This window comes from Malaclemys terrapin, chromosome 21 (assembly GCF_027887155.1).
Source record: "Malaclemys terrapin pileata isolate rMalTer1 chromosome 21, rMalTer1.hap1, whole genome shotgun sequence".
In the NCBI taxonomy this organism is placed as follows: domain Eukaryota; kingdom Metazoa; phylum Chordata; order Testudines; family Emydidae; genus Malaclemys; species Malaclemys terrapin.
This window is the reverse complement of record NC_071525.1, coordinates 9,346,609-9,372,894: the sequence shown is the minus strand read 5'-3', so window position 1 is coordinate 9,372,894 and position 26,286 is coordinate 9,346,609. Positions and strand designations below refer to the sequence as shown.

The 26,286-nt window shown below is 57.6% G+C and overlaps 2 protein-coding genes across 4 annotated transcripts in view; both read right to left on the bottom strand.

Moving 5' to 3' along the window:
* Positions 1–4,098, bottom strand: part of ARHGAP30 (Rho GTPase activating protein 30) — a 54,484-nt gene extending 50,386 nt beyond the window's left edge. For both annotated transcript variants that reach the window (XM_054010941.1, XM_054010942.1), the window contains exon 1: positions 3,661–4,098. In XM_054010941.1, coding sequence (XP_053866916.1) covers positions 3,661–3,769 — 109 coding nt within the window. In that variant the 5' untranslated portion in view covers positions 3,770–4,098. The remainder of the gene's footprint in view (positions 1–3,660) is intronic.
* Positions 4,099–13,945: 9,847 nt separating this feature from the next.
* The window catches only part of NECTIN4 (nectin cell adhesion molecule 4), a 47,605-nt gene continuing 35,264 nt past the window's right edge, over positions 13,946–26,286 (bottom strand). The window contains exons 5-9 of one of the 2 annotated variants that reach the window (XM_054011406.1): positions 25,112–25,263; positions 23,750–23,900; positions 20,222–20,300; positions 19,329–19,418; positions 13,946–17,667 (exon numbers count right to left, since the gene is read on the bottom strand). In XM_054011406.1, coding sequence (XP_053867381.1) covers positions 17,398–17,667; positions 19,329–19,418; positions 20,222–20,300; positions 23,750–23,900; positions 25,112–25,263 — 742 coding nt within the window. In that variant the 3' untranslated portion in view covers positions 13,946–17,397. The remainder of the gene's footprint in view (positions 17,668–19,328; positions 19,419–20,221; positions 20,301–23,749; positions 23,901–25,111; positions 25,264–26,286) is intronic. The other variant, XM_054011408.1, reaches the window with a different exon arrangement.

The following is a 26,286-nucleotide window of genomic DNA, read 5'->3' as shown; positions in this document are numbered from 1 at the left end:
CTCTATCCCCGTGGGGTGCCAGGGACATTGCAGGGAGGGCTCTATCACCGTGGGGGTGCCAGAGGCACTGCAGGGACGGCTCTATCCCCGTGGGTGCCAGGGCACTGCAGGGAGGGCTCTATCCCCGTGGGTGCCAGGGGCACTGCAGGGAGGGCTCTATCCCCGTGGGGGTGCCAGAGGCACTGCAGGGAGGGCTCTATCCCAGTGGGGGTGCCAGGGACACTGCAGTGAGGGCTCTATCCCCGTGGGTGCCTGGGACACTGCAGGGAGGGCTCTATCCCCGTGGGGTGCCAGGGGCACTGCAGGGAGGGCTCTATCCCCATGGAGTTGCCAGGGGCACTGTAGGGAGGGCTCTATCCCCGTGGGGATGCCAGGGGCACTGCAGGGAGGGCTCTATCCCCGTGGGTGTCAGGGGCACTGCAGGGAGGGCTCTATCCCCTTGGGTGCCAGGGGCACTGCAGGGAGGGCTCTATCCCCGTGGGTGCTAGGGGCACTGCAGTGAGGGCTCTATACCCGTAGGTGCCAGGGGCACTGCAGGGAGGGCTCTATCCCCGTGGAGGTGCCAGGGGCACTGCAGGGAGGGCTCTATCCCCGTGGAGGTGCCAGGGGCACTGCGGGGAGGGCTCTATCCCCGTGCATGCCAGGGGCACTGCAGGGAGGGCTCTATCCCCGTGGGTGCCAGAGGCACTGCAGTGAGGGCTCCGTCCTCGTGGGTACCAGGCACACTGTAGGAAGGGCTCTATCCCCGTGACCCCCAGGGGCACTGCAGGGAGGGCTCTATCCCCGTGGGGTGCCAGGGACATTGCAGGGAGGGCTCTATCACCGTGGGGGTGCCAGAGGCACTGCAGGGACGGCTCTATCCCCGTGGGTGCCAGGGCACTGCAGGGAGGGCTCTATCCCCGTGGGTGCCAGGGGCACTGTAGGGAGGGCTCTATCCCCATGGGTGCCAGGGGCACTGCAGGGAGGGCTCTATCCCCGTGGGGGTGCCAGAGGCACTGCAGGGAGGGCTCTATCCCAGTGGGGGTGCCAGGGACACTGCAGTGAGGGCTCTATCCCCGTGGGTGCCTGGGACACTGCAGGGAGGGCTCTATCCCCGTGGGGTGCCAGGGGCACTGCAGGGAGGGCTCTATCCCCATGGGGGTGCCAGGGGCACTGTAGGGAGGGCTCTATCCCCGTGGGGATGCCAGGGGCACTGCAGGGAGGGCTCTATCCCCGTGGTCCCCCGGGGCACTGTAGGGAGGGCTCTATCCCCGTGGGGGTGCCACGGGGACTGCAGGGAGGGCTCTTTCCCCTTGGGTGCTAGGGGCACTGCAGTGAGGGCTCTATACCCGTAGGTGCCAGGGGCACTGCAGGGAGGGCTCTATCCCCGTGGAGGTGCCAGGGACACTGTGGGGAGGGCTCTATCCCCGTGGGTGCCAGGGGCACTGCAGGGAGGGCTCTATCCCCTTGGGTGCCAGGAGCACTGCAGGGAGGGCTCTATCCCCGTGGGTGCTAGGGGCACTGCAGTGAGGGCTCTATACCCGTAGGTGCCAGGGGCACTGCAGGGAGGGCTCTATCCCCGTGGAGGTGCCAGGGGCACTGCAGGGAGGGCTCTATCCCCGTGGAGGTGCCAGGGGCACTGCGGGGAGGGCTCTATCCCCGTGGGTGCCAGGGGCACTGCAGGGAGGGCTCTCTCCCCGTGGGTGCCAGAGGCACTGCAGTGAGGGCTCCGTCCTCGTGGGTACCAGGCACACTGTAGGAAGGGCTCTATCCCCGTGACCCCCAGGGGCACTGCAGGGAGGGCTCTATCCCCGTGGGGTGCCAGGGACATTGCAGGGAGGGCTCTATCACCGTGGGGGTGCCAGAGGCACTGCAGGGACGGCTCTATCCCCGTGGGTGCCAGGGCACTGCAGGGAGGGCTCTATCCCCGTGGGTGTCAGGGGCACTGCAGGGACGGCTCTATCCCCGTGGGTGCCAGGGCACTGCAGGGAGGGCTCTATCCCCGTGGGTGCCAGGGGCACTGCAGTGAGGGCCCTATCCCCGTGGGGTGCCAGGAGCACTGCAGGGAGGGCTCTATTCCCGTGGTGGTGCCAGGGGCACTGCAGGGACGGCTCTATACCCGTAGGTGCCAGGGGCACTGCAGGGAGGGCTCTATCCCCGTGGGGTGCCAGGGGCACTGCAGTGAGGGCCCTATCCCCGTGGGCTGCCAGGAGCACTGCAGGGAGGGCTCTATTCCCGTGGGGGTGCCAGGGGTACTGCAGTGAGGGCTCTATCCCCGTGGGGTGCCAGCTCCCCCCAGGACTCTGCCCCTCAGCCCTCCAGCTCTAACAGGTGAAGGGGAGCCATGTGGCCCATGCCAGGCCCAGCCTCCAGCCCTGGCACTGGCCAAATCACTGAATCTGAGAGCAGCAGCTAGGTTCTGTCTGTTTTACCTTTGGACTCCAGACCGAGGCATGGGCTCCCTGGGCACTGGAACCCTGTGGTTACCCCACAGAGCATGCTAGCCTCCCTGCCCCTGCCAACAGGCCCCAAGCTCTGAAGCCCCTAGGGGGGGCAGGGGTCCCCCTGGGCTGGGATGCTTTGCTTGGAGACACGGCCCCTGAGATGTGTCTGTTCCCTGACTGCAGAGGCCTGATTCGGGGACCCGGGTTTCCAGTGGGATTGTGGGAATGCTGCAATTCTACATGCCAAGCTAGCTTGTACTGACGGCTCAGCGCCAGCCCAACACCTGGCACGACAGGGCCCTGTGACGGCTGCAGGCCAGCCCAACACCCGGCACAATGGGGTCCTGTGACGGCTCAGGGCTGGCCCCATACCCGGCACGACGGGGCCCTGTGACGGCTCAGAGGTGGACCCATATCCGGCAAGACGGGGCCCTGTGACGGCTCAGGGCTGGACCCATATCCGGCACGACGGGGCCCTGTGACGGCTCAGAGGTGGCCCGATACCCAGCATGATGGTGCCCTGTGACTGCTCTGGCCCCATACCTGGCACGACGGGGCTCTGTGACGGCTCAGGGCTGGCCCCATACCCGGCACGACGGGGCCCTGTGACGGCTCAGAGCTGGCCCCATACCCAGCACGACGGGGCCCTGTGACGGCTCAGGGCTGGCCCCATACCCGGCACGACGGGGCCCTGTGACGGCTCAGAGGTGGCCCGATACCCAGCATGATGGTGCCCTGTGACTGCTCTGGCCCCATACCTGGCACGACGGGGCTCTGTGACGGCTCAGGGCTGGCCCCATACCCGGCACGACGGGGCCCTGTGACGGCTCAGGGCTGGCCCCATACCCGGCACGACGGGGCCCTGTGACGGCTCAGGGCCGGCCCAACCCCTGGTGCAGCCTTGATTGCGATGCTAAGTGAGACCAGGATTCTGCAATACTGGCTCAAAGCTGCACCTGGACGGCTCCTGTTCCCTCTGCCCAGGCTGCTCTCAGGCAGCGAAGCGGGAGGCTCAGGAACACGCCCAGAGAGGCTCAGTGCAGGGGCAAGCGGATGTTCACAGAAAGCCGCTGCTGCACCAGCCCCACTGCTGGCGGCGAGGATGGCTCTGTGCTGGAGACACCAGCCCAGCAGGACTGGGGCTCCGGGAGGGTCCCCACCAAGCAATGGGTCAGCCCCCAGAGAGGTGTCTCCTGGCCCATTCCCTGCTGCCACCGGAGGAGCAAACCGCCCTTACCTTCCTGGCCAGAGTGTTGGAGGTGCTCCAGCAGGTCACACCCAAAGACCCGGTCCTTGGCTGCTCCTTTGCGTTTCACCTTCTGCCGGGCTTTCATGGCGAGAGACATGGGGATGGTTGGACCAGCCCGGGGGCTTCCAGGCTCTAACGCACAAGCCCCAGCCCTTCCCGCTGGGACCACCTGGCCCACATGGGGGCTGGGCGGGCCGGTGAGGAAATCCTCAGCCCACAGCCCCTTTGATGGCTGCCATTCACCGAGCGGCCCCGCGGAGGTGTCTCTTCCTCAAATCCACCCCATAGTCGCCTCTACAGCATCAACCTCTGGCTGCCGAAATCTTCGCTTGGGCTGGATCCAAACGAGAAATCAGTCCAGAGAGAGTCTGTGGCCTGGGAACGAAGCCCTGAAAACCCAGCCCCAGGGTGTGGGGAGCCCCTGGCCGGGCGGCTCAGCAGCGGAAGCAGCACCCAAGAGAGGAAGCTGCCGAGGCCCAGGCCTGACGTAAAACGCGTTGCACCGTTGCACTCCTGTTCGCTGTCAGGGCTGGGGATCGGCACCCGGCAGGAAGTGAGTTCTGCTGCCTCCAAGCTAACTTCCTGCCCAAGCATCTTCAAGAAACCACAGGGTGCAGAACAAATACCACACACACACAGACCCACCCCGCCGGGGTCGCACGCATGCCCATGGACGGGAATCCAAAGCTGGCACACGTGGATTCACACCTACGGCCTGTCAGCCTCAGACACACGGAGTCACTCACCCACGCATCAGCTCCCATGCACACATGGACTCACACACACACACACACACACCATGGAAGGGGATCCAAATCCAACACATGCAGACACACACACGGCCACACACACGAACACCTACAGAGAGTCACACACGCACACCTTGGAAATAGATCCAAATCTAACACACACACACGAGTCACAAACACAAGGGATCCAAATCCAGCAGACACACACAGAGTCGTACACACACCTTGGAAAGGGCTCCAAATCCAACACACACAGAGAGACTCACACACCCAAGTTTTGACGTTGAGTGGTGTCTTCTCACCTTCGTCTCCCTCGATACCAGTCCTGTGGTCTTAGACTCTTGCCAACCCTTCGTTAGCTTGGGAGAGAGCGGTGCTACTACAGGCCACCTCCCTGGATGGAGCCCCCCCGGTTCACTTCTACATCCGGAGAACTGGGAATGGCGCAATCCCTGCGTGTACCAATAGGGGCGCCCTTAGGAACCAGTCTTCGCGTGGGTCACCAGGCCGCGGTGCTGGGTGCTGTCAGAGTGGAGACCCCAAGCACTCTCCACAGGCAGGAGAGCATCCCACAGCCCAGGCAGGGTTACTGCCCGGTGGGAGGGGAGTTTAAAGGCCAGCAAGGCCCGTGCTAGTGAAAGGCAGGTAGAAATGCGTTGTAAAAGGCTAGCAGCCTGCTGCACGGCGCGCCAGGGAGCGATTTGTCATCGCTTTGGCTCTCATGCAGGTTTAACAAACTCCCTTGGAGTGAGGGTGGGAACAGCAGGTTTCGACACACGCCCGCCCGCCCCCACCACTGAGCTCCAAGGCAGGAGCCAAGGAAGGCTGGCCCAGATCCCAGCTCTCAAGAGTTTCCTCAGTTCCCTTTATAGAGCTGAGGGGCTCCCACCGTCTGTGTCGTGGCTCAGTCCTCCAGCGCCAGCCTCCCCCTCGGCCCCTAGCCACAGACGCTGCACACCGGGAAGATGCTGCATGACGCAGGACAGGGATCGGCTCCTCCAACAGCATCGACTTGGGCTTGGAAGGAAACATTTCCATTGGCCCTGAGACTTTGACACACACTGATACACATACACAGATACTCATATGCTAATACACACACCCACGCACATACACACGGATACACACACACTGATACACATATACACACTGATACACACACAGCTACATACACACACTGATACACATACACAGATACTCATATACTAATACACACACCCACGCACATACACACGGATACACACACACTGATACACATATACACACTGATACACACACAGCTACATACACACACTGATACACATACACAGATACTCATATACTAATACACACCCACACACACATACACACGGATACACACACACTGATACACATATACACACTGATACACACACAGCTACATACACACACTGATACACATACACAGATACTCATATACTAATACACACACCCACGCACATACACACGGATACACACACACTGATACACATATACACACTGATACACACACAGCTACATACACACACTGATACACATACACAGATACTCATATACTAATACACACACCCACGCACATACACACGGATACACACACACTGATACACATATACACACTGATACACACACAGCTACATACACACACTGATACACATACACAGATACTCATATGCTAATACACACACCCACGCACATACACACGGATACACACACACTGATACACATATACACACTGATACACACACAGCTACATACACACACTGATACACATACACAGATACTCATATACTAATACACACACCCACGCACATACACACGGATACACACACACTGATACACATATACACACTGATACACACACACAGCTACATACACACACTGATACACATACACAGATACTCATATACTAATACACACCCACACACACATACACACGGATACACACACACTGATACACATATACACACTGATACACACACAGCTACATACACACACTGATACACATACACAGATACTCATATGCTAATACACACCCACACACACATACACACGGATACACACACACTGATACACATATACACACTGATACACACACAGCTACATACACACACTGATACACATACACAGATACTCATATACTAATACACACCCACGCACATACACACGGATACACACACACTGATACACATATACACACTGATACACACACAGCTACATACACACACTGATACACATACACAGATACTCATATACTAATACACACCCACACACATACACACGGATACACACACACACTGATACACATATACACACTGCTACACACACAGCTACATACACACACTGATACACATACACAGATACTCATATACTAATACACACACCCACGCACATACACACGGATACACACACACTGATACACATATACACACTGATACACACACAGCTACATACACACACTGATACACATACACAGATACTCATATGCTAATACACACCCACACACACATACACACGGATACACACACACTGATACACATATACACACTGATACACACACAGCTACATACACACACTGATACACATACACAGATACTCATATACTAATACACACCCACACACATACACACGGATACACACACACTGATACACATATACACACTGATACACACACAGCTACATACACACACTGATACACATACACAGATACTCATATACTAATACACACACCCACGCACATACACACGGATACACACACACTGATACACATACACACACAGCTACATACACACACTGATACACATACACAGATACTCATATACTAATACACACCCACACACACATACACACGGATACACACACACTGATACACATATACACACTGATACACACACAGCTACATACACACACTGATACACATACACAGATACTCATATACTAATACACACCCACACACATACACACGGATACACACACACTGATACACATACACACACTGATACACACACACAGCTACATACACACACTGATACACATACACAGATACTCATATACTAATACACACACCCACGCACATACACACGGATACACACACACTGATACACATATACACACTGATACACACACAGCTACATACACACACTGATACACATACACAGATACTCATATACTAATACACACCCACACACATACACACGGATACACACACACTGATACACATATACACACTGATACACACACACAGCTACATACACACACTGATACACATACACAGATACTCATATACTAATACACACACCCACGCACATACACACGGATACACACACACTGATACACATATACACACTGATACACACACACAGCTACATACACACACTGATACACATACACAGATACTCATATGCTAATACACACCCACACACACATACACACGGATACACACACACTGATACACATATACACACTGATACACACACAGCTACATACACACACTGATACACATACACAGATACTCATATACTAATACACACCCACACACATACACACGGATACACACACACTGATACACACATACACACGGATACACACACACTGATACACATATACACACTGATACACACACACAGCTACATACACACACTGATACACATACACAGATACTCATATACTAATACACACACCCACGCACATACACACGGATACACACACACTGATACACACATACACACGGATACACACACACACTGATACACATATACACACTGCTACACACACACAGCTACATACACACACTGATACACATACACAGATACTCATATACTAATACTCATATACTAATACACACCCACACACACATACACACGGATACACACCCACACTGATACACATATACACACTGCTACACACACACAGGTACACACACACACTGATACACATACACAGATACTCATATACTAATACACACCCACACACATACACACGGATACACACACACTGATACACATATACACACTGATACACACACACAGCTACATACACACACTGATACACATACACAGATACTCATATACTAATACACACCCACACACATACACACGGATACACACACACTGATACACATATACACACTGATACACACACAGCTACATACACACACTGATACACATACACAGATACTCATATACTAATACACACACCCACGCACATACACACGGATACACACACACTGATACACATATACACACTGATACACACACAGCTACATACACACACTGATACACATACACAGATACTCATATGCTAATACACACCCACACACACATACACACGGATACACACACACTGATACACATATACACACTGATACACACACACAGCTACATACACACACTGATACACATACACAGATACTCATATACTAATACACACCCACACACATACACACGGATACACACACACTGATACACATATACACACTGATACACACACAGCTACATACACACACTGATACACATACACAGATACTCATATGCTAATACACACCCACACACACATACACACGGATACACACACACACTGATACACATATACACACTGCTACACACACACAGGTACACACACACACTGATACACATACACAGATACTCATATACTAATACACACCCACACACATACACACGGATACACACACACTGATACACATATACACACTGATACACACACAGCTACATACACACACTGATACACATACACAGATACTCATATGCTAATACACACCCACACACACATACACACGGATACACACACACTGATACACATATACACACTGATACACATACATAGCTACACATATACAACAACACAGGAAGAAGAACTCCACATGGACTCCGCCTGAGGGTTGAAATGACAGTCTGGACCTATACATAGAATGCTTCCGCCGACGTGCACAGGCAGAAATTGTGGAAAAACAACATCACTTGCCTCATAACCTAAGTCGTGCAGAACGCAATGCCATCCACAGTCTCAGAAACCACCCTGACATTATCATCAAAGAGGCTGATAAAGGAGGTGCTGTTGTCATTATGAACAGGTCTGACTACCAGAAGGAGGCTGCCAGACAACTCTCCAATATCAAATTCTACAGGCCACTTTCCTCAGATCCCACAGAGGAATACACTAAGAAACTACACCATCTACTCAGGACACTCCCTACACTAACACAGGAACAAATCAACATACCCTTAGAGCCCCGACCGGGGTTATTCTATCTACTACCTAAGATCCACAAACCTGGAAATCCTGGACGCCCCATCATCTCGGGCATGGGCACTCTCACTGAAGGACTGTCTGGATATGTGGACTCCCTACTCAGACCCTACGCCACCAGCACTCCCAGCTATCTCCGTGACACCACAGATTTCCTGAGAAAACTACAATGCATTGGTGACCTCCCAGAAAACACCATCCTAGCCACCATGGATGTAGAGGCTCTCTACACAAACATCCCACACACAGATGGAATACAAGCTGTCAGGAACAGTATCCCTGATGATGACACAGCACAACTTATTGCTGAGCTCTGTGACTTTATCTTCACGCACAATTATTTCAAATTTGGTGACAATATATACCGCCAGACCAGTGGCACCGCTATGGGCACCCGCATGGCCCCACAATATGCCAACATTTTTATGGCTGACCTGGAACAACGTTTCCTCAGCTCTCGTCCACTCATGCCCCTTCTCTACCTACGCTATATTGATGACATCTTCATCATCTGGACCCATGGGAAGGAGACCCTGGAAGAATTCCACCATGATTTCAACAGCTTCCACCCCACCATCAACCTCAGCCTGGACCAATCTACACGGGAGGTCCACTTCCTAGACACCACCGTACAAATAAGCGATGGCCACATTAACACCACCCTATACCGAAAACCCACCGACCGCTATGCCTACCTTCATGCCTCCAGCTTCCACCCCGGTCACACCACACGATCCATTGTCTACAGCCAAGCACTGAGGTACAATCGCATCTGCTCCAACCCCTCAGACAGAGACCAACACCTACAAGATCTTCACCAAGCATTCTCAAAACTACGATACCCACACAAGGAAATAAAGAAACAAATCAACAGAGCCAGACGTGTACCCAGAAGCCTCCTGCTACAAGACAGGCCCAAAAAAGAAACCAACAGAACTCCACTGGCCATCACCTACAGTCCTCAGCTTAAACATCTCCAATGCATCATCAGTGATCTACAACCCATCCTGGACAATGATCCCTCACTCTCACAGACCTTGGGAGGCAGGCCAGTCCTCGCCCACAGACAACCTGCCAACCTTAAGCATATTCTCACCAGCAACCACGCACCGCACCATAACAATTCTAACTCAGGAACCAACCCATGCAACAAACCTCGATGCCAACTCTGCCCACATATCTACACCAGCAACACCATCACAGGACCTAACCAGATCAGCTACAACATCATCGGCTCATTCACCTGCACGTCCACCAATGTTATATATGCCATCATGTGCCAGCAATGCCCCTCTGCTATGTACATTGGCCAAACTGGACAGTCACTACACAAGAGGATAAATGGACACAAGTCAGATATCAGGAACGGCAATATACAAAAACCTGTAGGAGAACACTTCAACCTCCCTGGCCACACAATAGCAGATGTAAAGGTAGCCATCTTACAGCAAAAAAACTTCAGGACCAGACTCCAAAGAGAAACTGCTGAGCTCCAGTTCATTTGCAAATTTGACACCATCAGTTCAGGATTAAACAAAGACTGTGAATGGCTATCCAACTACAGAAGCAGTTTCTCCTCCCTTGGTGTTCACACCTCAACTGCTAGCAGAGCATCTCACCCTCCCTGATTGAACTAACCTCGTTATCTCCAGACTGATTTATACCTGCCTCTGAAGATTTCCATTACTTGCATCTGAAGAAGTGAGGTTCTTACCCACGAAAGCTTATGCTCCCAATACTTCTGTTAGTCTTAAAGGTGCCACAGGACCCTCTGTTGCTTTTTACAGATTCAGACTAACATGGCTACCCCTCTGATACTTGTCATCATATACAGATACCCACACTGATACACATACACATATACTCATATACAGATACACACACACTGATACACACACACACACAGATACAAACACATACATACTCATCATATACAGATACACACACACTGCTACACACACACACAGACTTTGACACCCATCCACACCTGCATCCACACTGCAGAGTGGTTGTGTTAGCAAATGACAGGTTGGGCTCACTTGGGCTTTATCATCTAGCCCTGCAGGAGTGGCCAGCTTGAATGCCCAGCACCACTACACCCGAGGGAGGGGCTTGTGTGTGTGGACGAAAGGCTTGTTGCCAGAACACAAGCTGACTTTGCAGTGAAGACAATCCCAGATGCACTCCCAGACGCAATCACAAGTCCATGGGTCCAGATCTAATGCATCCAAGGGTGCCGAGGGAGTTGACTGATGTGATTGCAGAGCCATTGGCCATTATCTTTGAAAATTCGTGGTGATCGGCGGAGGTCCCAGACGATTGGAAAAAGGCAAATATAGTGCCCATCTTTATAAAAGGGAAGAAAGAGAACCCGGGGAACTACAGACCGATCAGCCTCACTTCAGTCCCTGGCAAAATCACGGAGCAGGTCCTCAGGGAATCCATTTTGAAGCACTTGGAGGAGAGGAAGGAGATCAGGAACAGTCAACATGGGCAAGTCATGCCTGACCAACCTGATTGTCTTCTCTGATGAGATAACTGGCTCTGTGGATATGGGGAAAGGGGTGGATGTGATATATCTTGACTTTAGCAAAGCTTTTGATACGAACAACAAGGAATCCGGTGGCACCTTAAAAACTAAGATTTATTTGGGAATAAGCTTTCGTGGGTAAAAAACCTCACTTCTTCAGATGCATGGAGTGAAAGTTACAGTCTCCCACAGTATTCTTGCCAGCAAATTAAAGACGTATGGATTGGATGAATGGACTATAAAATGGATAGAAAGCTGGCTAGATTGTCGGGCTAAACGGGTAGTGATCAACGGCTCAATGTCTAGTTGGCAGTCGGTATCAAGCGGAGTGCCCCAGGGTCGGTCCTGGGGCCAGTTTTGTTCAACATCTTTATTAATGATCTGGATGATGGGATGAATTGCACAATCAGCAAGTTTGCAGATGACACTAAGCTGGGAGGAGAGGTAGATATGCTGTAGGGTAGGGATAGGGTCCAGAGTGACCTAGACAGATTAGAGGATTGGGCCAAAAGAAATCTGATGAGCTTCAACAAGGACAAGTGCAGAGTCCTGCACTTCGGAAGGAAGAATCCCAGGCACTGCTACAGGCTGGGGACTGACTGGCTAAGCAGCAATTCTGCAGAAAAGGACCTGGGGATTACAGTGGACGAGAAGCTGGATATGAGTCAGCAGTGTGCCCTTGTTGCCAAGAAGGCCAACGGCATATTGGGCTGTATTAATAGGAGCATTGCCAGCAGATCGAGGGACGTGATTATTCCCCTCTATTCGGTACTGGTGAGGCCACACCTAAAATATTGCGTCCAGTTTTGGTCCCCCCACTACAGAAGGGATGTGGACAAATTGGAGGGAGTCCAGCGGAGGGCAATGGAAATGATTAGGGGGCTGGGGCACATGACTTATGAGGGGAGGCTGAGGGAACTGGGGTTATTTAGTCTGCAGAAGAGAAGAGTGAGGGGGGATTTGATAATCCTTCAACTACCTGAAGGGGGGTTCCAAAGAGGATGGAGCTCGGCTGTTCTCAGTGGTGGCAGATGACAGAACAAGGAGCAATGGTCTCAAGTTGCAGTGAGAGAGGTCTAGGTTGGATTTTAGGAAACACTATTTCACTAGGAGGGTGGTGAAGCACTGGCCTGGGTTCCCTAGGGAGGTGGTGGAATCTCCATCCTTAGAGGTTTTTAAGGCCCGGCTTGACAAAGCCCTGGCTGGGATGATTTAGTTGGTGTTGGTCCTGCTTTGAGCAGGGGATTGGACTAGATGACTTCCTGAGATCTCTTCCAACCCTAATATTCTATGATTCTAACAAAACTACACACATAAAACATATGTGTGCACACACACACACACTCACATGCAATCACATGCATGCAAACACACAAACTCACATCGGCATGCATAAAGCATGCATGTAAATACAATCACACACGTAAGCACACAATCACAAGTGCATGCATGTACAATCACATGCATATGACCATGTAACTATATGTACACTCGCACAAGTCACCGGTCTCAGTCGCTCCCTCTCCCTCTCCCAGTCTCACACAACCCGGCCATGGGCACCAAACCCAGTCACTGCCCATGTGGGTGGAAGCCAAGTGCTCATATTTATTCCTTTTCTCCGCTCCAGCTCCGGGCCATTTGCTCTGAGGTTCTCTGGTCTCTACCCTGCCCGTTTGGCTGCTTCAGCCAGGCCAGGAGCCCCCAAGGAGACAAACAAAAGGGACTAACCCGGAAGTCCCAGGGTGCCAAATGGGGAATTTATTTACGAAACCAGCAGTGCATATAACAAAAAAGAACGCGCATATACATTTATATACACATAGATAGGGAGCTCTATATACACACACATTTACAGAACTTGGAATCCCCTCCGCTAACTCCAGAGACTACCCCCAGACCCCTCGGAATCAAAAATACAACACAATCAAACCATCCCTGCCCCTCTGACATCGACCTGGGCTCGTGCCCAGCGTAGCTCTCGGGAGATGGGTATTTCCTTCCCCGCCAAACCCATGCTCAGAGAGATGGGTGCTGGCAGCCAGCCTGTTTGTCTGTGCGTCTCTGCTGCTGGTGGCTTTGGAGACGGGACTCCAAATTGCACCTTTGGGATTTTTTTAAAACCCGATTTCCTTTCCTTTCCCGAGACAGTTTGAAGGTAAGAACCAGTCTCATGCTTTGAGGCGCCAGATGGCAGGGATCCGGGGGCATGGCAAAGCCAACTACTAGCACCAGGGCTTGCCTTTAGCTGAAGGATCAGGCATTGGCCATTGGTGGAAGTGGGATGCGGGACGTGGCGTCTGCGCCACTAGTCCCAGAAGTCAATGGAAAGACGCCCACTGACTTTGGTGGGCTTTGGATTGGGGTCTAGATGAACCCGTGGTCTGGTCCAATCTCACAGGGGGTGAGGAGACCGGATGAGACGGGCCAGGTGTCTGAGCCAAGGCAGCAAACCCTCTGTTTCTACAGCGTGGAAAAGCCCCATCCCCACTCTTCCACTTTCCCATCTCTCTCAGCTCCCCCAGGGCATGCCCTCTTCCCGCTGGCCAGGCAGATAGGGAGCGTTACCTGCGTACCGAGCAGGGCTTTCTTGGAGCCCTAACTCCACCCCTGCTGAAGCCAGCAAGGGTTTTACCTCGGAGCCGGGTTAGGCCGACGCTCATTGCTTTCGACCCCACCACCCTGGATCTTTCTTGCCCTGAGAGTGGCCCATGGAGGGGCAGCAAAACATAGAAATAAACCATACATAAAAACGTTATAAATATTGCCACCAGGGGGCAGCAGCATTCCACACCAGGCCAGACTCGGCCTGGAGTATCCTTGATCTGATTCCTGGTACCCAGAGACCAGGATTCAAATCCGTCCCCGGCGCCCTTCCATGGACTTCACGCTGCGGGAGGTTCCACCCGGGCTGACGCGAAGCCCAGCCACTCCTCCGGGCCACATGTGCTCTCCCGTTAGGGTCACCAGAGGTCTCGATTTTATAGGGACAGTCCCGATTTTTGGGTCTTTTTCTTATACAGGCTCCTATGACCCCCCACTCCCGTCCCGATTTTTCACACTTGCTGTCTGGTCACCCTATCTCCTGCTGTCGGGGACGGGGTCTGCTCGGCAGGGGCCCTCCCCAAAATATTGGCCGTGGGAGGAAGACGACACAGAGCCTGATCGAAAGCCCGGGGGTGGGCGGGGCAGGGGTCAATGGCAAGGCTCCGGTTGGTCCTTCTGTGGAGTCTCCTGTGCAGGGCTGCAGCATCAGCGTGGGGATGAACCAGCCTCTTTGCCAATGACCAGATCATCGGGGGGAGAGGTTTGCCACTGACTCCGAGGGGAGCAGGGTGGGGCCACCTTGGGGGAACCGTGGCCCAGCATCCGCTGAAGGGTCACCAAACCGTCGTTCTGTTAAGGAATTAGACAAATGGCCCAACTTCCCCCTCCTTACAAAAACTCCCTGCCCCGGTGAGTGTTGGGTCTGCAAACAGGCCCCTACCCCAGCAGGAACGAGGCCATTCCTGGGCAGGGACAGCCCTCGGGCTTCAACCCCAGCTGCTCTGCCAATGCCAGCACCCTGCGTGGGCACAGAGGAGAGCGGGACCGGCGGGCGCGATGATCTGGCCATGGGGCTGTGTGGACCAGGGCTGGGAGAATGCACTGGGCCCGGGTTCAAACCTGCTGGGGTCCCACTGGGGCTCAGCCTGTTTGTACTCTGCCAAGGAGAGAAACCCCAGGGAAAGACTCAAACGCAGCCCAGCTGTGTAACCCAGCAGGTGTCACCCAGCTCAGGGGCCTTCGCCTTTCGGTTCACACTCGGCCTGTTAGCTCTGCAGGTCCCCAGTTCAATCCCTGCTCCCGACCACGCGGGCACACAGGGTGAGGCTCGGCTTTGGGGGGTTGGGGCCCCTTTCACTAGAAACCCAAGGGTTTAAAATACTTGTGCGTTACACTGAGGTGGGGGAGGGGGAAGCCCCATGGCTTTAAACAACCAGGAAAAAAACCTTTGGTGAACTCGAACCCTCTCAAAGTATTTGGAGACCCTCAGAGCCCCGCTCCCCCCACCAGAATCCCAGGACCAGAGGAGTTTTACCTCCATTAAACCACCCAGGGCGAGCACCCCTGAACCCCGGCTGGGCCCAGATTAGCTCCTGGGGCCGGGCCCAGTGGCGCTGGTGAGGCCAGGGGGGCAGCCCTCTCCAGTGTTCTCAGCAGCCCCATCTGTAACTATGGGACCCAGGCAGGGAGCTAGAGGGCAGAAAGAACCACAGGGGCTGTCTGTGTCCCTCAGTCTTGGTTCAGACCCTCCCACACCCCAGTGTTCATCGCACCCCTGCCTTGCCAAGATGCTGAGCCCCATGGGGCGGGCTGTGTGCATGGGGCTGAGGCAGGCGCTGCGGTTCCTCTTGCCCAGCTGGTGGCGCCGATTCCCCCGCCCTCAAATGCCCCTGCTGGGGTGTCTCCATGGTCACTTGCCCTTGACTCCAGTCCGCCCGCGGCCATTGGTGGGCACCGCAGAGCACGGAGACATCCCAGGAATGGCACAGGAAGCCGGGGGCTCTCCGGGGAGCAGCGTGGGGCGGCCTGTCCCCAGGGTCGCCCAGAGGACAGACTCGGCAGAGGGCTGGGGTCCCACCCTCGCACCGTGCTGGGGGCGCGGCTCTGAGTGCCGCCTGGGCCAGATGCAATGGCTCTGACAGCGCCCCCTACAGGAGGCAGCGTAAAGTGCCCTCTCCACCTCTGATCCCACAGTTGTTACCCCCAGTCGGATGTAGGCAGCCCCCCAAGCCATCAGAGCCGATCCTGACTAGTCCTGCCTCTGGGGATAGAGAGGACAGGGCAGGCAAATACCATATCCTCCAGCCCCACTGCGGCGAGGGTCGGAGGGAGGAGCTGACTTGTGAGCAGCATGGGGCCCTCGGGGCCAGCCAGGAAACATCCCATGCAGAGAAGCTAGGAGGCTGTTGCATGAAGCAAGGACCAATGGGGGGGCAGGGGACCCCCCCATTGGCCAGGGGCCCTTTTGCCCCACAGTGAACCTGATCCGCCCTCCCCAGAAATCCAGAGCCGGGGCAGGCTGTCTGTACAAGGGCTCAGTAGGTCAGTCGCAGCGGGAGGGGCTGGCAGGCTGCAGGGGGCATCCGTGTGTCCAGGGCCCGGCCCTGCACGGCACCAGGCCAGTCTGTGCCTGTGGCCCTGGGCTCACACCAGGTGGCCCCGCCCGTTGATGTAGATGCCGTTGGTGGTGGGCTTGGCCCGCAGCGTGCCGTTCTCCTGCACAAAGTGGGTCATGGCCGCCTTGATGGTGTTCTCCTCCCGCTCCTCCTCCTCCTCTTCCTCCTCCCTCTCTTTCTCCTTCTCCTCCTTCTCCTCCTCCGGGGCGGGCGCTGGGGCCGGGGGCTGATCCGTCTGCGTCTCAATCTCCCGCACCGTCGACAGGGTGGAGTAGCTGCGTCCCTCTGCCTCCTCGCTCTGAGTCGGGGGAGACAACGGCTGAGCTGGGGGGAAGGCACTTCCCGGAACACTTCCTCCCACCCTCACCCTCTGGCTGCTCGCTAATCCCTGCCAGGACCGGTGAAAGGAAGTTTCGCGCCCTAGGCGAAACTTCAACCTTGCGCCCCCACACCGCCCTACGGCAGCTCCCTGCTCCCCCCCTCCGCTCTGAGGCGACCCCCCCATGGCAGCTCCCCCCCCGCCCTGAGTGCCCCCCCCCCCCCGCGGCAGCTCCCCCTGGGCCAGGGAACCGTGCGGCAGCTCCCCACCCCACCCCAGCTCACCTCTGCTCTGCCTCCTCCCCGAGCACGCCGCCCCTGCTCTAATTCTCCTCCCCTCCCAGGCTTGCGGTGCCAAACAGCTGATTGGCGCTGCAAGCCTGGGAGGCGGGAGAAGTGGAGCGGCGACCGCGCGCTTGGGGAGGAACGCTGTAAAAAAAATGGGGGGCACTGCTTTTTGGTGCCCCAAATCTTGGCGCCCTAGGCAACCGCCTAGTTCACCTTAATAGTAGCACCGGCCCTGATCCCTGGGGAGATCCCGGGGCAGCCACTGGGTGGCGCTCTGGCTAGGGACAGGGCTGTCTAGCCACTGGCTGAGCAGAGCAGGTCAGGACTCGGAGGAACAGCATTCCCCCCACACACACACCTGCTGGGAAACCCTCTCCCCTCCTGGGGAGAGCCATAGGAGTCCGAATATCCATTGTCAGTGCATGATTTGTGGCCCTCCCAGCCCAGGCCAGTAGGGGTCAGCGTAACCTCAGCCAGGAGACCTGCTCTTTGGGGGCTGGGCCATGCAGCTGGGGTCTGAGCCCAGCTCCCCTTTGCTCTGGCAGGGTTCAGGGCCCGAGGCACCAGGGGTTTGCTCTGGGCTGAAATGTGATGATGGTGAGCATGCATGCAAGTGGGTAGGGGTGGGCGTAGGCTGGACGGGTGTGCAGGCACGGGGAGGGGGCTTGTGAGTGTAAGACGCACGACTGTGTCCCCAATCGGAGGCGTGTGTGTGTGTGAGCCAGCGGGTGTGAAGCCATGTGTGCGGAGGGATGCGTGTGAGGGTGTCTGGGTGTGTGGAAGCGGAAGCGTGTCCACACGTGTGCCAGAGCAGGGAGCCCGTCTCTGCAGGCCCGAGGGGGGCCGCGTGGCCCTGCTGTCACTGCCTGCAGCAGGCCGACCTTCTCCCGCCTGCTGGAAGTGCCAAGGGGCCTGTGGCTGGCGCAGCACCAGCCGGTGGCAGAGGGCCACAGGTGTCCAGGCCGCTTGGCATCAGGCCAAGATATGATTCATGTCTCCCTGGCTGCACATGGGGCTTTGCACTAGGGACCACCTGCCCCCCAGCGTTGGCCAGGGGGAGCCACAGGGAGGTGCATCATGGGGGCCTGGACCATCGCTTTCCAAGGCAGCCTGGGCTCCCGTAGCTCAGGCCAAGCCACCGGCTGCAGGGGCTCCAAAGGGTGGGAGGGGTCCCCCTGGACACCAATCCCCGTCCAACTCCTGACCCCACAGGACTCTGCATGGGGCTCCCGCGGCCACCTCCCCAGGGGCTGCGACTCCGAGCTCCAAGGGAATCAGCACAGGACAGGAGCAACGGGAGCCGCCCTGCAGGGCGAGCTGAGTGAGAGGCCCCCCCCCAGGGCCGCGCCTCACCATGACGGAGCAGATGCTGGTGCCGCGCAGGCTGTCCCCCCGCAGGCTTCCCTGCCGGCTGTCCCCCCGCAGGTGCAGGGTTTCCTCTGTCTGAAAAACAGAGAGAGAGGGAGGGTGACAAACGCCTGGTCCCGGCAGCCTCCCCCCCACCAGGGCCAGCCAGGGCAGGGTGAAAGAGGCAGTTTGCCCCAGGCCCATGTTCGAGAGGGCCCCCGAGCCCGTGGCATTGGAATCAGTGGCGCTGCGGCACTGGGTGTCAGGGCACAAGGCTGCTCCTTGGCTCAGACCCATCGCGCTGCAGGGGCAGCCGAGCCAAAGCGGAGCGGCGCTGCGACCCTGCATGCGGGGTCCCCATGCCCCACACAGGGAGCCAGGCCCAGGCCCGCGGGATGGGTGAGTCACTGCTGCAGGGTCCTTGCGGGGCGGGCTCTGCCCCCAGCCCAGCACCTCCCGTCAGTGTCTCTGCACCCATGGCCAGGATTCTTCTATTGTCTCCAGGGTCCTTTTTGGGGGGTGGGAGGAGCTCGGTTTCAGATTTTGCCCTGCTCCCCCAATTACTTCTATAGGGCTGAGTAGCCGCCCCCAGTGATCTCCTATGGGGCCAGGCAGCTGCCCCCCAGTGACTCCTACAGGCTCCGCGTAGCTGCCCCCAGTTACACTGCATGAGGCCTGGCCCCACATGGGGTTGGGTTGCCCCGTCTACCGTCCCCAAACCTCACTCGTCTTTCCACATGTTTCCTGCAGGGGGTGCTGGGTTCTTTACTGAGCCAGCTCCCCTGCAAATCGGATGGGGAGAAAATTCATCATAATAGTGTGGGTGTGGGGGCTGAATATCCCCGCCAGTGCCCCACTCCCTCCCCATTGGGCTCCGCCCACTCTCCCGGCCCCCTCACCTGGTTGCGGGTGCTGGCGCTGTGGCTGGAGTACAGGCGCCGGATGGAATTCTCCCTCGTTAGGGTCAGCTCCTCCTCACTGCCGGGTAGAGAGACACCAGGGTGAGCAGTGAGATCCGCATCCCGGTCAGCCCCGGGAGCCCCGTGGCCTGGCTGAGTTGTGTGCTCTCATCAATCCCCATGGCTGGGCCTCCAAGGCTGACCTGCTCCCAGCCTCCTGTATCCTGGCTGGCAGAGGTTAGCGCAGTGATAAGGGAAGCCTGGGGCTCGATTCCCACCAAGAGCAGCCTGAGGCAGGATCCGGGTGCCAGAGTTTGGGTGGCTGCTCAGTCAGGGGCAAGGAGGGAGAGGAGACCATCTGCAGGGCCTGGATCAAGGTCTGTCTAAGCAGAGCCCAGGTCACAGTCAGTCAGCACCTTCTCCACCTCCAGGCAGGGCAGAGGGCTTGTACACCTCCAGGGGCTGAACCGACCAGGTAAAGCTGAGTGCTGGGTCGTCACTGGGGTGAAGGGCGGCATTTCAAACCGCACTAGGCCCAGTCAGGGGTCAGAACGACTCCCAGGTGACATCTGATGCGGATCATGGTGCTGGAAACGCAGCACAACCCTCGCAGGGAGCAGGCAGCTGTAGTTTTAATGTGACACCTCGACCTGCTGGCAGGGGTTAAAACTACAACTGCCTGGACCATGCTAGGACTTAGTCACGGGGGAGCACCGGGCTGGGCTAGCAGGGGGCTGTGGGTCGGGATTGAGGGGCAGAGCTGTGGGGGGGATGGGGGACCCAGGGCTGGGCTAGCAGGGGGCTGCGGGTGGGGATTGAGGGGCAGAGCTGTGGGGGGGATGGGGGACCCAGGGCTGGGATAGCAGGGGGCTGTGGGTCGGGATTGAGGGGCAGAGCTGTGGGGGGGATGGGGGACCCAGGGCTGGGATAGCAGGGGGCTGTGGGTTGGGATTGAGGGGCAGAGCTGTGGGGGGGATGGGGGACCCAGGGCTGGGATAGCAGGGGGCTGTGGGTCGGGATTGAGGGGCAGAGCTGGGAGGGGGGACCCAGGGCTGGGATAGCAGGGGGCTGTGGGTGGGGATTGAGGGGCAGAGCTGTGAGGGGGGAGCGCAGGGCTGGGCTAGCAGGGGGCTGTGGGTGGGGATTGAGGGGCAGAGCTGTGGGGGGGATGGGGGACCCAGGGCTGGGCTAGCAGGGGGCTGTGGGTCGGGATTGAGGGGCAGAGCTGTGGGGGGGATGGGGGACCCAGGGCTGGGATAGCAGGGGGCTGTGGGTTGGGATTGAGGGGCAGAGCTGTGGGGGGGATGGGGGACCCAGGGCTGGGATAGCAGGGGGCTGTGGGTCGGGATTGAGGGGCAGAGCTGGGAGGGGGGACCCAGGGCTGGGATAGCAGGGGGCTGTGGGTTGGGATTGAGGGGCAGAGCTGTGGGGGGGATGGGGGACCCAGGGCTGGGATAGCAGGGGGCTGTAGGTCGGGATTGAGGGGCAGAGCTGTGAGGGGGGAGCACAGGGCTGGGATAGCAGGGGGCTGTGGGTCGGGATTGAGGGGCAGAGCTGTGGGGGGGATGGGGGACCCAGGGCTGGGATAGCAGGGGGCTGTGGGTTGGGATTGAGGGGCAGAGCTGTGGGGGGGATGGGGGACCCAGGGCTGGGATAGCAGGGGGCTGTGGGTCGGGATTGAGGGGCAGAGCTGGGAGGGGGGACCCAGGGCTGGGATAGCAGGGGGCTGTGGGTTGGGATTGAGGGGCAGAGCTGTGGGGGGGATGGGGGACCCAGGGCTGGGATAGCAGAGGGCTGTAGGTCGGGATTGAGGGGCAGAGCTGTGAGGGGGGAGCGCAGGTCTGGGATAGCAGGGGGCTGTGGGTTGGGATTGAGGGGCAGAGCTATGGGAGGCGCCCAGGGCTGGGCTAGCAGGGGGCTGTGGGTCGGGATTGAGGGGCAGAGCTATGGGAGGCGCCCAGGGCTGGGCTAGCAGGGGGCTGTGGGTCGGGATTGAGGGGCAGAGCTGTGAGGGGGGACCCAGGGCTGGGCTAGCAGGGGGCTGTGGGTGGGGATTGAGGGGCAGAGTTGTGGGGTGGGGACCCAGGGCTGGGATAGCAGGGGGCTGTAGGTCGGGATTGAGGGGCAGAGTTGTGGGGGGGGGGGAGCACAGGGCTGGGATAGCAGGGGGCTGTGGGTTGGGATTGAGGGGCAGAGCTGTGGGGGGGATGGGGGACCCAGGGCTGGGATAGCAGGGGGCTGTAGGTCGGGATTGAGGGGCAGAGCTGTGAGGGGGGAGCGCAGGGCTGGGCTAGCAGGGGGCTGTGGGTGGGGATTGAGGGGCAGAGCTGTGGGGGGGATGGGGGACCCAGGGCTGGGATAGCAGGGGGCTGTAGGTCGGGATTGAGGGGCAGAGCTGTGAGGGGGGAGCGCAGGGCTGGGCTAGCAGGGGGCTGTGGGTGGGGATTGAGGGGCAGAGCTGTGGGGGGTGGGGACCCAGGGCTGGGATAGCAGGGGGCTGTGGGTGGGGATTGAGGGGCAGAGTTGTGGGGGGGGGAGCACAGGGCTGGGATAGCAGGGGGCTGTGGGTTGGGATTGAGGGGCAGAGCTGTGGGGGGGATGGGGGACCCAGGGCTGGGATAGCAGGGGGCTGTGGGTGGGGATTGAGGGGCAGAGCTGTGAGGGGGGAGCACAGGGCTGGGATAGCAGGGGGCTGTGGGTTGGGATTGAGGGGCAGAGCTGTGGGGGGGATGGGGGACCCAGGGCTGGGATAGCAGAGGGCTGTAGGTCGGGATTGAGGGGCAGAGCTGTGAGGGGGGAGCGCAGGTCTGGGATAGCAGGGGGCTGTGGGTTGGGATTGAGGGGCAGAGCTGTGGGGGGGGGAGCACAGGGCTGGGATAGCAGGGGGCTATGGGTCAGGATAGAGGGGCAGAGCTGGAGGGGGGGAGCGCAGGGCTGGGATAGCAGGGGGCTGTGGGTAAGGATTGAGGGGCAGAGCTGTGGGAGGGGGGAGCGCAGGGCTGGGACAGCAGGGGGCTGTGGGTCGGGATTGAGGGGCAGAGCTATGGGAGGCGCCCAGGGCTGGGATAGCAGGGGGCTGTGGGTTGGGATTGAGGGGCAGAGCTGTGCAGGGGAGGGGGACCCAGGGCTGGGATAGCAGGGGGCTAAGGGTCAGGATAGAGGGGAATCGGCAGAGCTTGTGGGGCAGGGCGGGGGGCGAAGTTTGCCCAGCTGCTCTCTGCACCAGACCCAGCTGTAGCCAGCACCATCCGTCCCACGCTGCCCACCGGGGCTCCCATCCGGTTCTTTGCAGCTGCTCGCCCAGCCCAGCTCGGGAGCCGGGTCCCCAGGCCTGAGGCTCACCACCCAGCGAGCAACGGTGACTAAGCTTCATACTGGGGCAGGCTCCCTGCTGCAATGATTTCTGCAGGGGCTCAAGGGACCCTCTGGAGGCGAGGCAGAGGGACCAGCCGAGGGGGGTTGGTGTATCTCCGGGGCGGGGGTGGGGGCCGTGTGTGCCAGGGCGCCACCCCTCGCTCCGTCTCTTACTATTTCTCGGAGATGCGCCTGGTTTTCCGTCGGTGGTAGAGGGTCATGAACACGACGACCAGGACCAGCAGGCAGAGCAGCACGGCCGCGATGACGCCCACCACCACCACCGAGGCCGAGACCACGTTCACCTTCTGCAGCTCGCTCTCTGCTGGGGGGGACAGACAGGAAGAGGCTGAGACGGCAGCCTGGGGGGCATGGCACAGCCAGTGTCCAAGCAACAAGGGTGGGCCTGCAGGAACCCGGATTCCAGGGCTAAAGGGGCATCAGACTAGACAGACAGATAGGTACTTTGGATGGACAGATGGGTGGACAGACAGATGAATGGATGGAGAGATAGATGGATGGACGGATGGATGAATCAACAGATGGATGGATGGATGGATGAGTGGACAGATGGATGGATGGATGGATTGATGGACAGATGGATGGACGGATGAGTTGACAGATGGATAGATGGATGGATGGGTGGATGGATGAGTGGACAGATGGACGGATGGATGAGTGGACAGATGGACAGATGGGTGGATGGATGAGTGGACAGATGGACAGATGGGTGGATGGATGGATGAGTGGACAGATGGATGGATGGATGGGCGGATGGATGAGTGGACAGATGGACGGATGGGTGGATGGATGGGCAGATGGATGGATGGATGGGTGGATGGACGGATGGATGGGTGGATGGACGGATGGATGGGTTGGTGGACAGATGGACACCTGATGTTTAGTTATCAGCCCCAGCTCGTGCTAGCTCTGAAGATCCAATCTGCTTCTGTAAGGCTAAGGATTCCCTACCCTGCTCCCTGCAGCACAGCGCCCCCTAGCAGCACTCAGGGGCTCAGCGCGCAGAGCGCTCCCTGCTGTATCACCATCCCTGCCTCGTGCGGCGCTGGGCTCTCCAGGGAGGGCTCCCTGCACAGGTGCTGACCCAGGCAAGTCCTGACGCTCTGCCAGACTCCGGAGCCCCCCGACACTGAGCAGCACTGGGCCCTAAAGCAATTGCTGGGCAGAGGGGACGAGATGGGCAGATTCCCCCAGGAGAGCTCAGACTCTGGTGAGGGGAAGGTGCCCGAACCCAATGGGGCTGAATTTGGACCCACATGCAGAGGGCCCAGGGCGAGCCCAGGGCCAGCGCTCTGACTGCACCAGCAATGGGTGGGCAGGGTAACCCACAGCCCCCACTCCAGCTGCTGGCTCCAGGATGGGACTGACACTGAGCATCACAGGCGGGGAGCTGGAGAGCCCCAGGGAGTGTCTGCATCCAGCAGCCCTATTCTACCCATCAGAGCCAAGCCCCCTCTATCACCTTATCAACCCCACCACAAGGGGCGCTGCCACCCTGCCTGCCCCAGACTCTACCTTTTATGCTGATGCTGGCCCGAACCTCCTTGGCCGCAAACCTGTTGGCGACCTGGCAGATGTAGACGCCTGTGTCGTCGGGGGTGAGGGGTCTCTGGAAGAGGAGGGTGGCCCCCTTGACCTTCACTCCTTCGGGCATGGGGCCGTTGAGCCTGGGGAGCAGAGGGGCAGAGTCAGTGGGGGGAGCTAAGGGGGGAGGGCAAGGGGTTGAACAGGCAGGGAGCAGCGATCCCATCCGCTTTAACCAGGGTCTGTGCAGCAGCTGTTCCCAGCTGCCATCCCTGCCCTAGAGCAGGGGTCTGTGCTGGGCGGTGGGGGGGTTTCCAATGGAAGGAGGTGCTAACGGGGGCTCTATGGGACAAGCTGAAAGCCCCTGGAATAGAGAGAGAGACAGAGACACACAGACACAGTAAGACACATGGACCGACACGAGAGAGCCCCCCAGATAACTTCTTGTGGCCCCCCCCAGCCCTGTGCCCCACGGCTCTCCCTGCAGCCCTGTGGCCTCCAGTTGCCTCCCGGGCCGACGTGCCTGGATGGGCGGCTGTGGTGGGTGGGGCGAGCCGGGACACCGTGAACAATAGGTGCTGAAATCAAAGGGCTCCCTGCCTTTTCCCACGGTTCCTGCGCGGCTGATCAGTGCCGGGGCCTGCCCAGACACAGCCCGAAACGCCACGCTGCTCCTTGCGTCACCACACTGGGACTGAGTCGGCATGACCCGGGCCACGGGTTCCATCCCACACGCCAACACACAGACACACACGCATGTGAACAGAGGGACATGTGGACATACGCACATAACACGAATCCCTGCGCAAACGCGCACACATAAATGCCCCCACACATGCACACGTACACACACACACACACACACACAGACCTCCAAACACAAATTCATCTCTCCAAACCCATCTACACAATGTATAGTGTCAACACACACAGACACACATGCCTATCCAGGCACCCACCCTCTAATTTGCACACACACGGGCACAAACACACACACACACACACACGAGGCAGACACATGAGCACAAATACAAAAACACGTCCGCACGCAGCCACACAACCTGGCTTTCGGAGTTCAGCATGGGGAGAAAGCTCCAACCGTTGGTTATGCAGCACACCCAGTGCAGTAACACCCGGAGGCTGACCCAGGCCAGCGTCCCATGGTG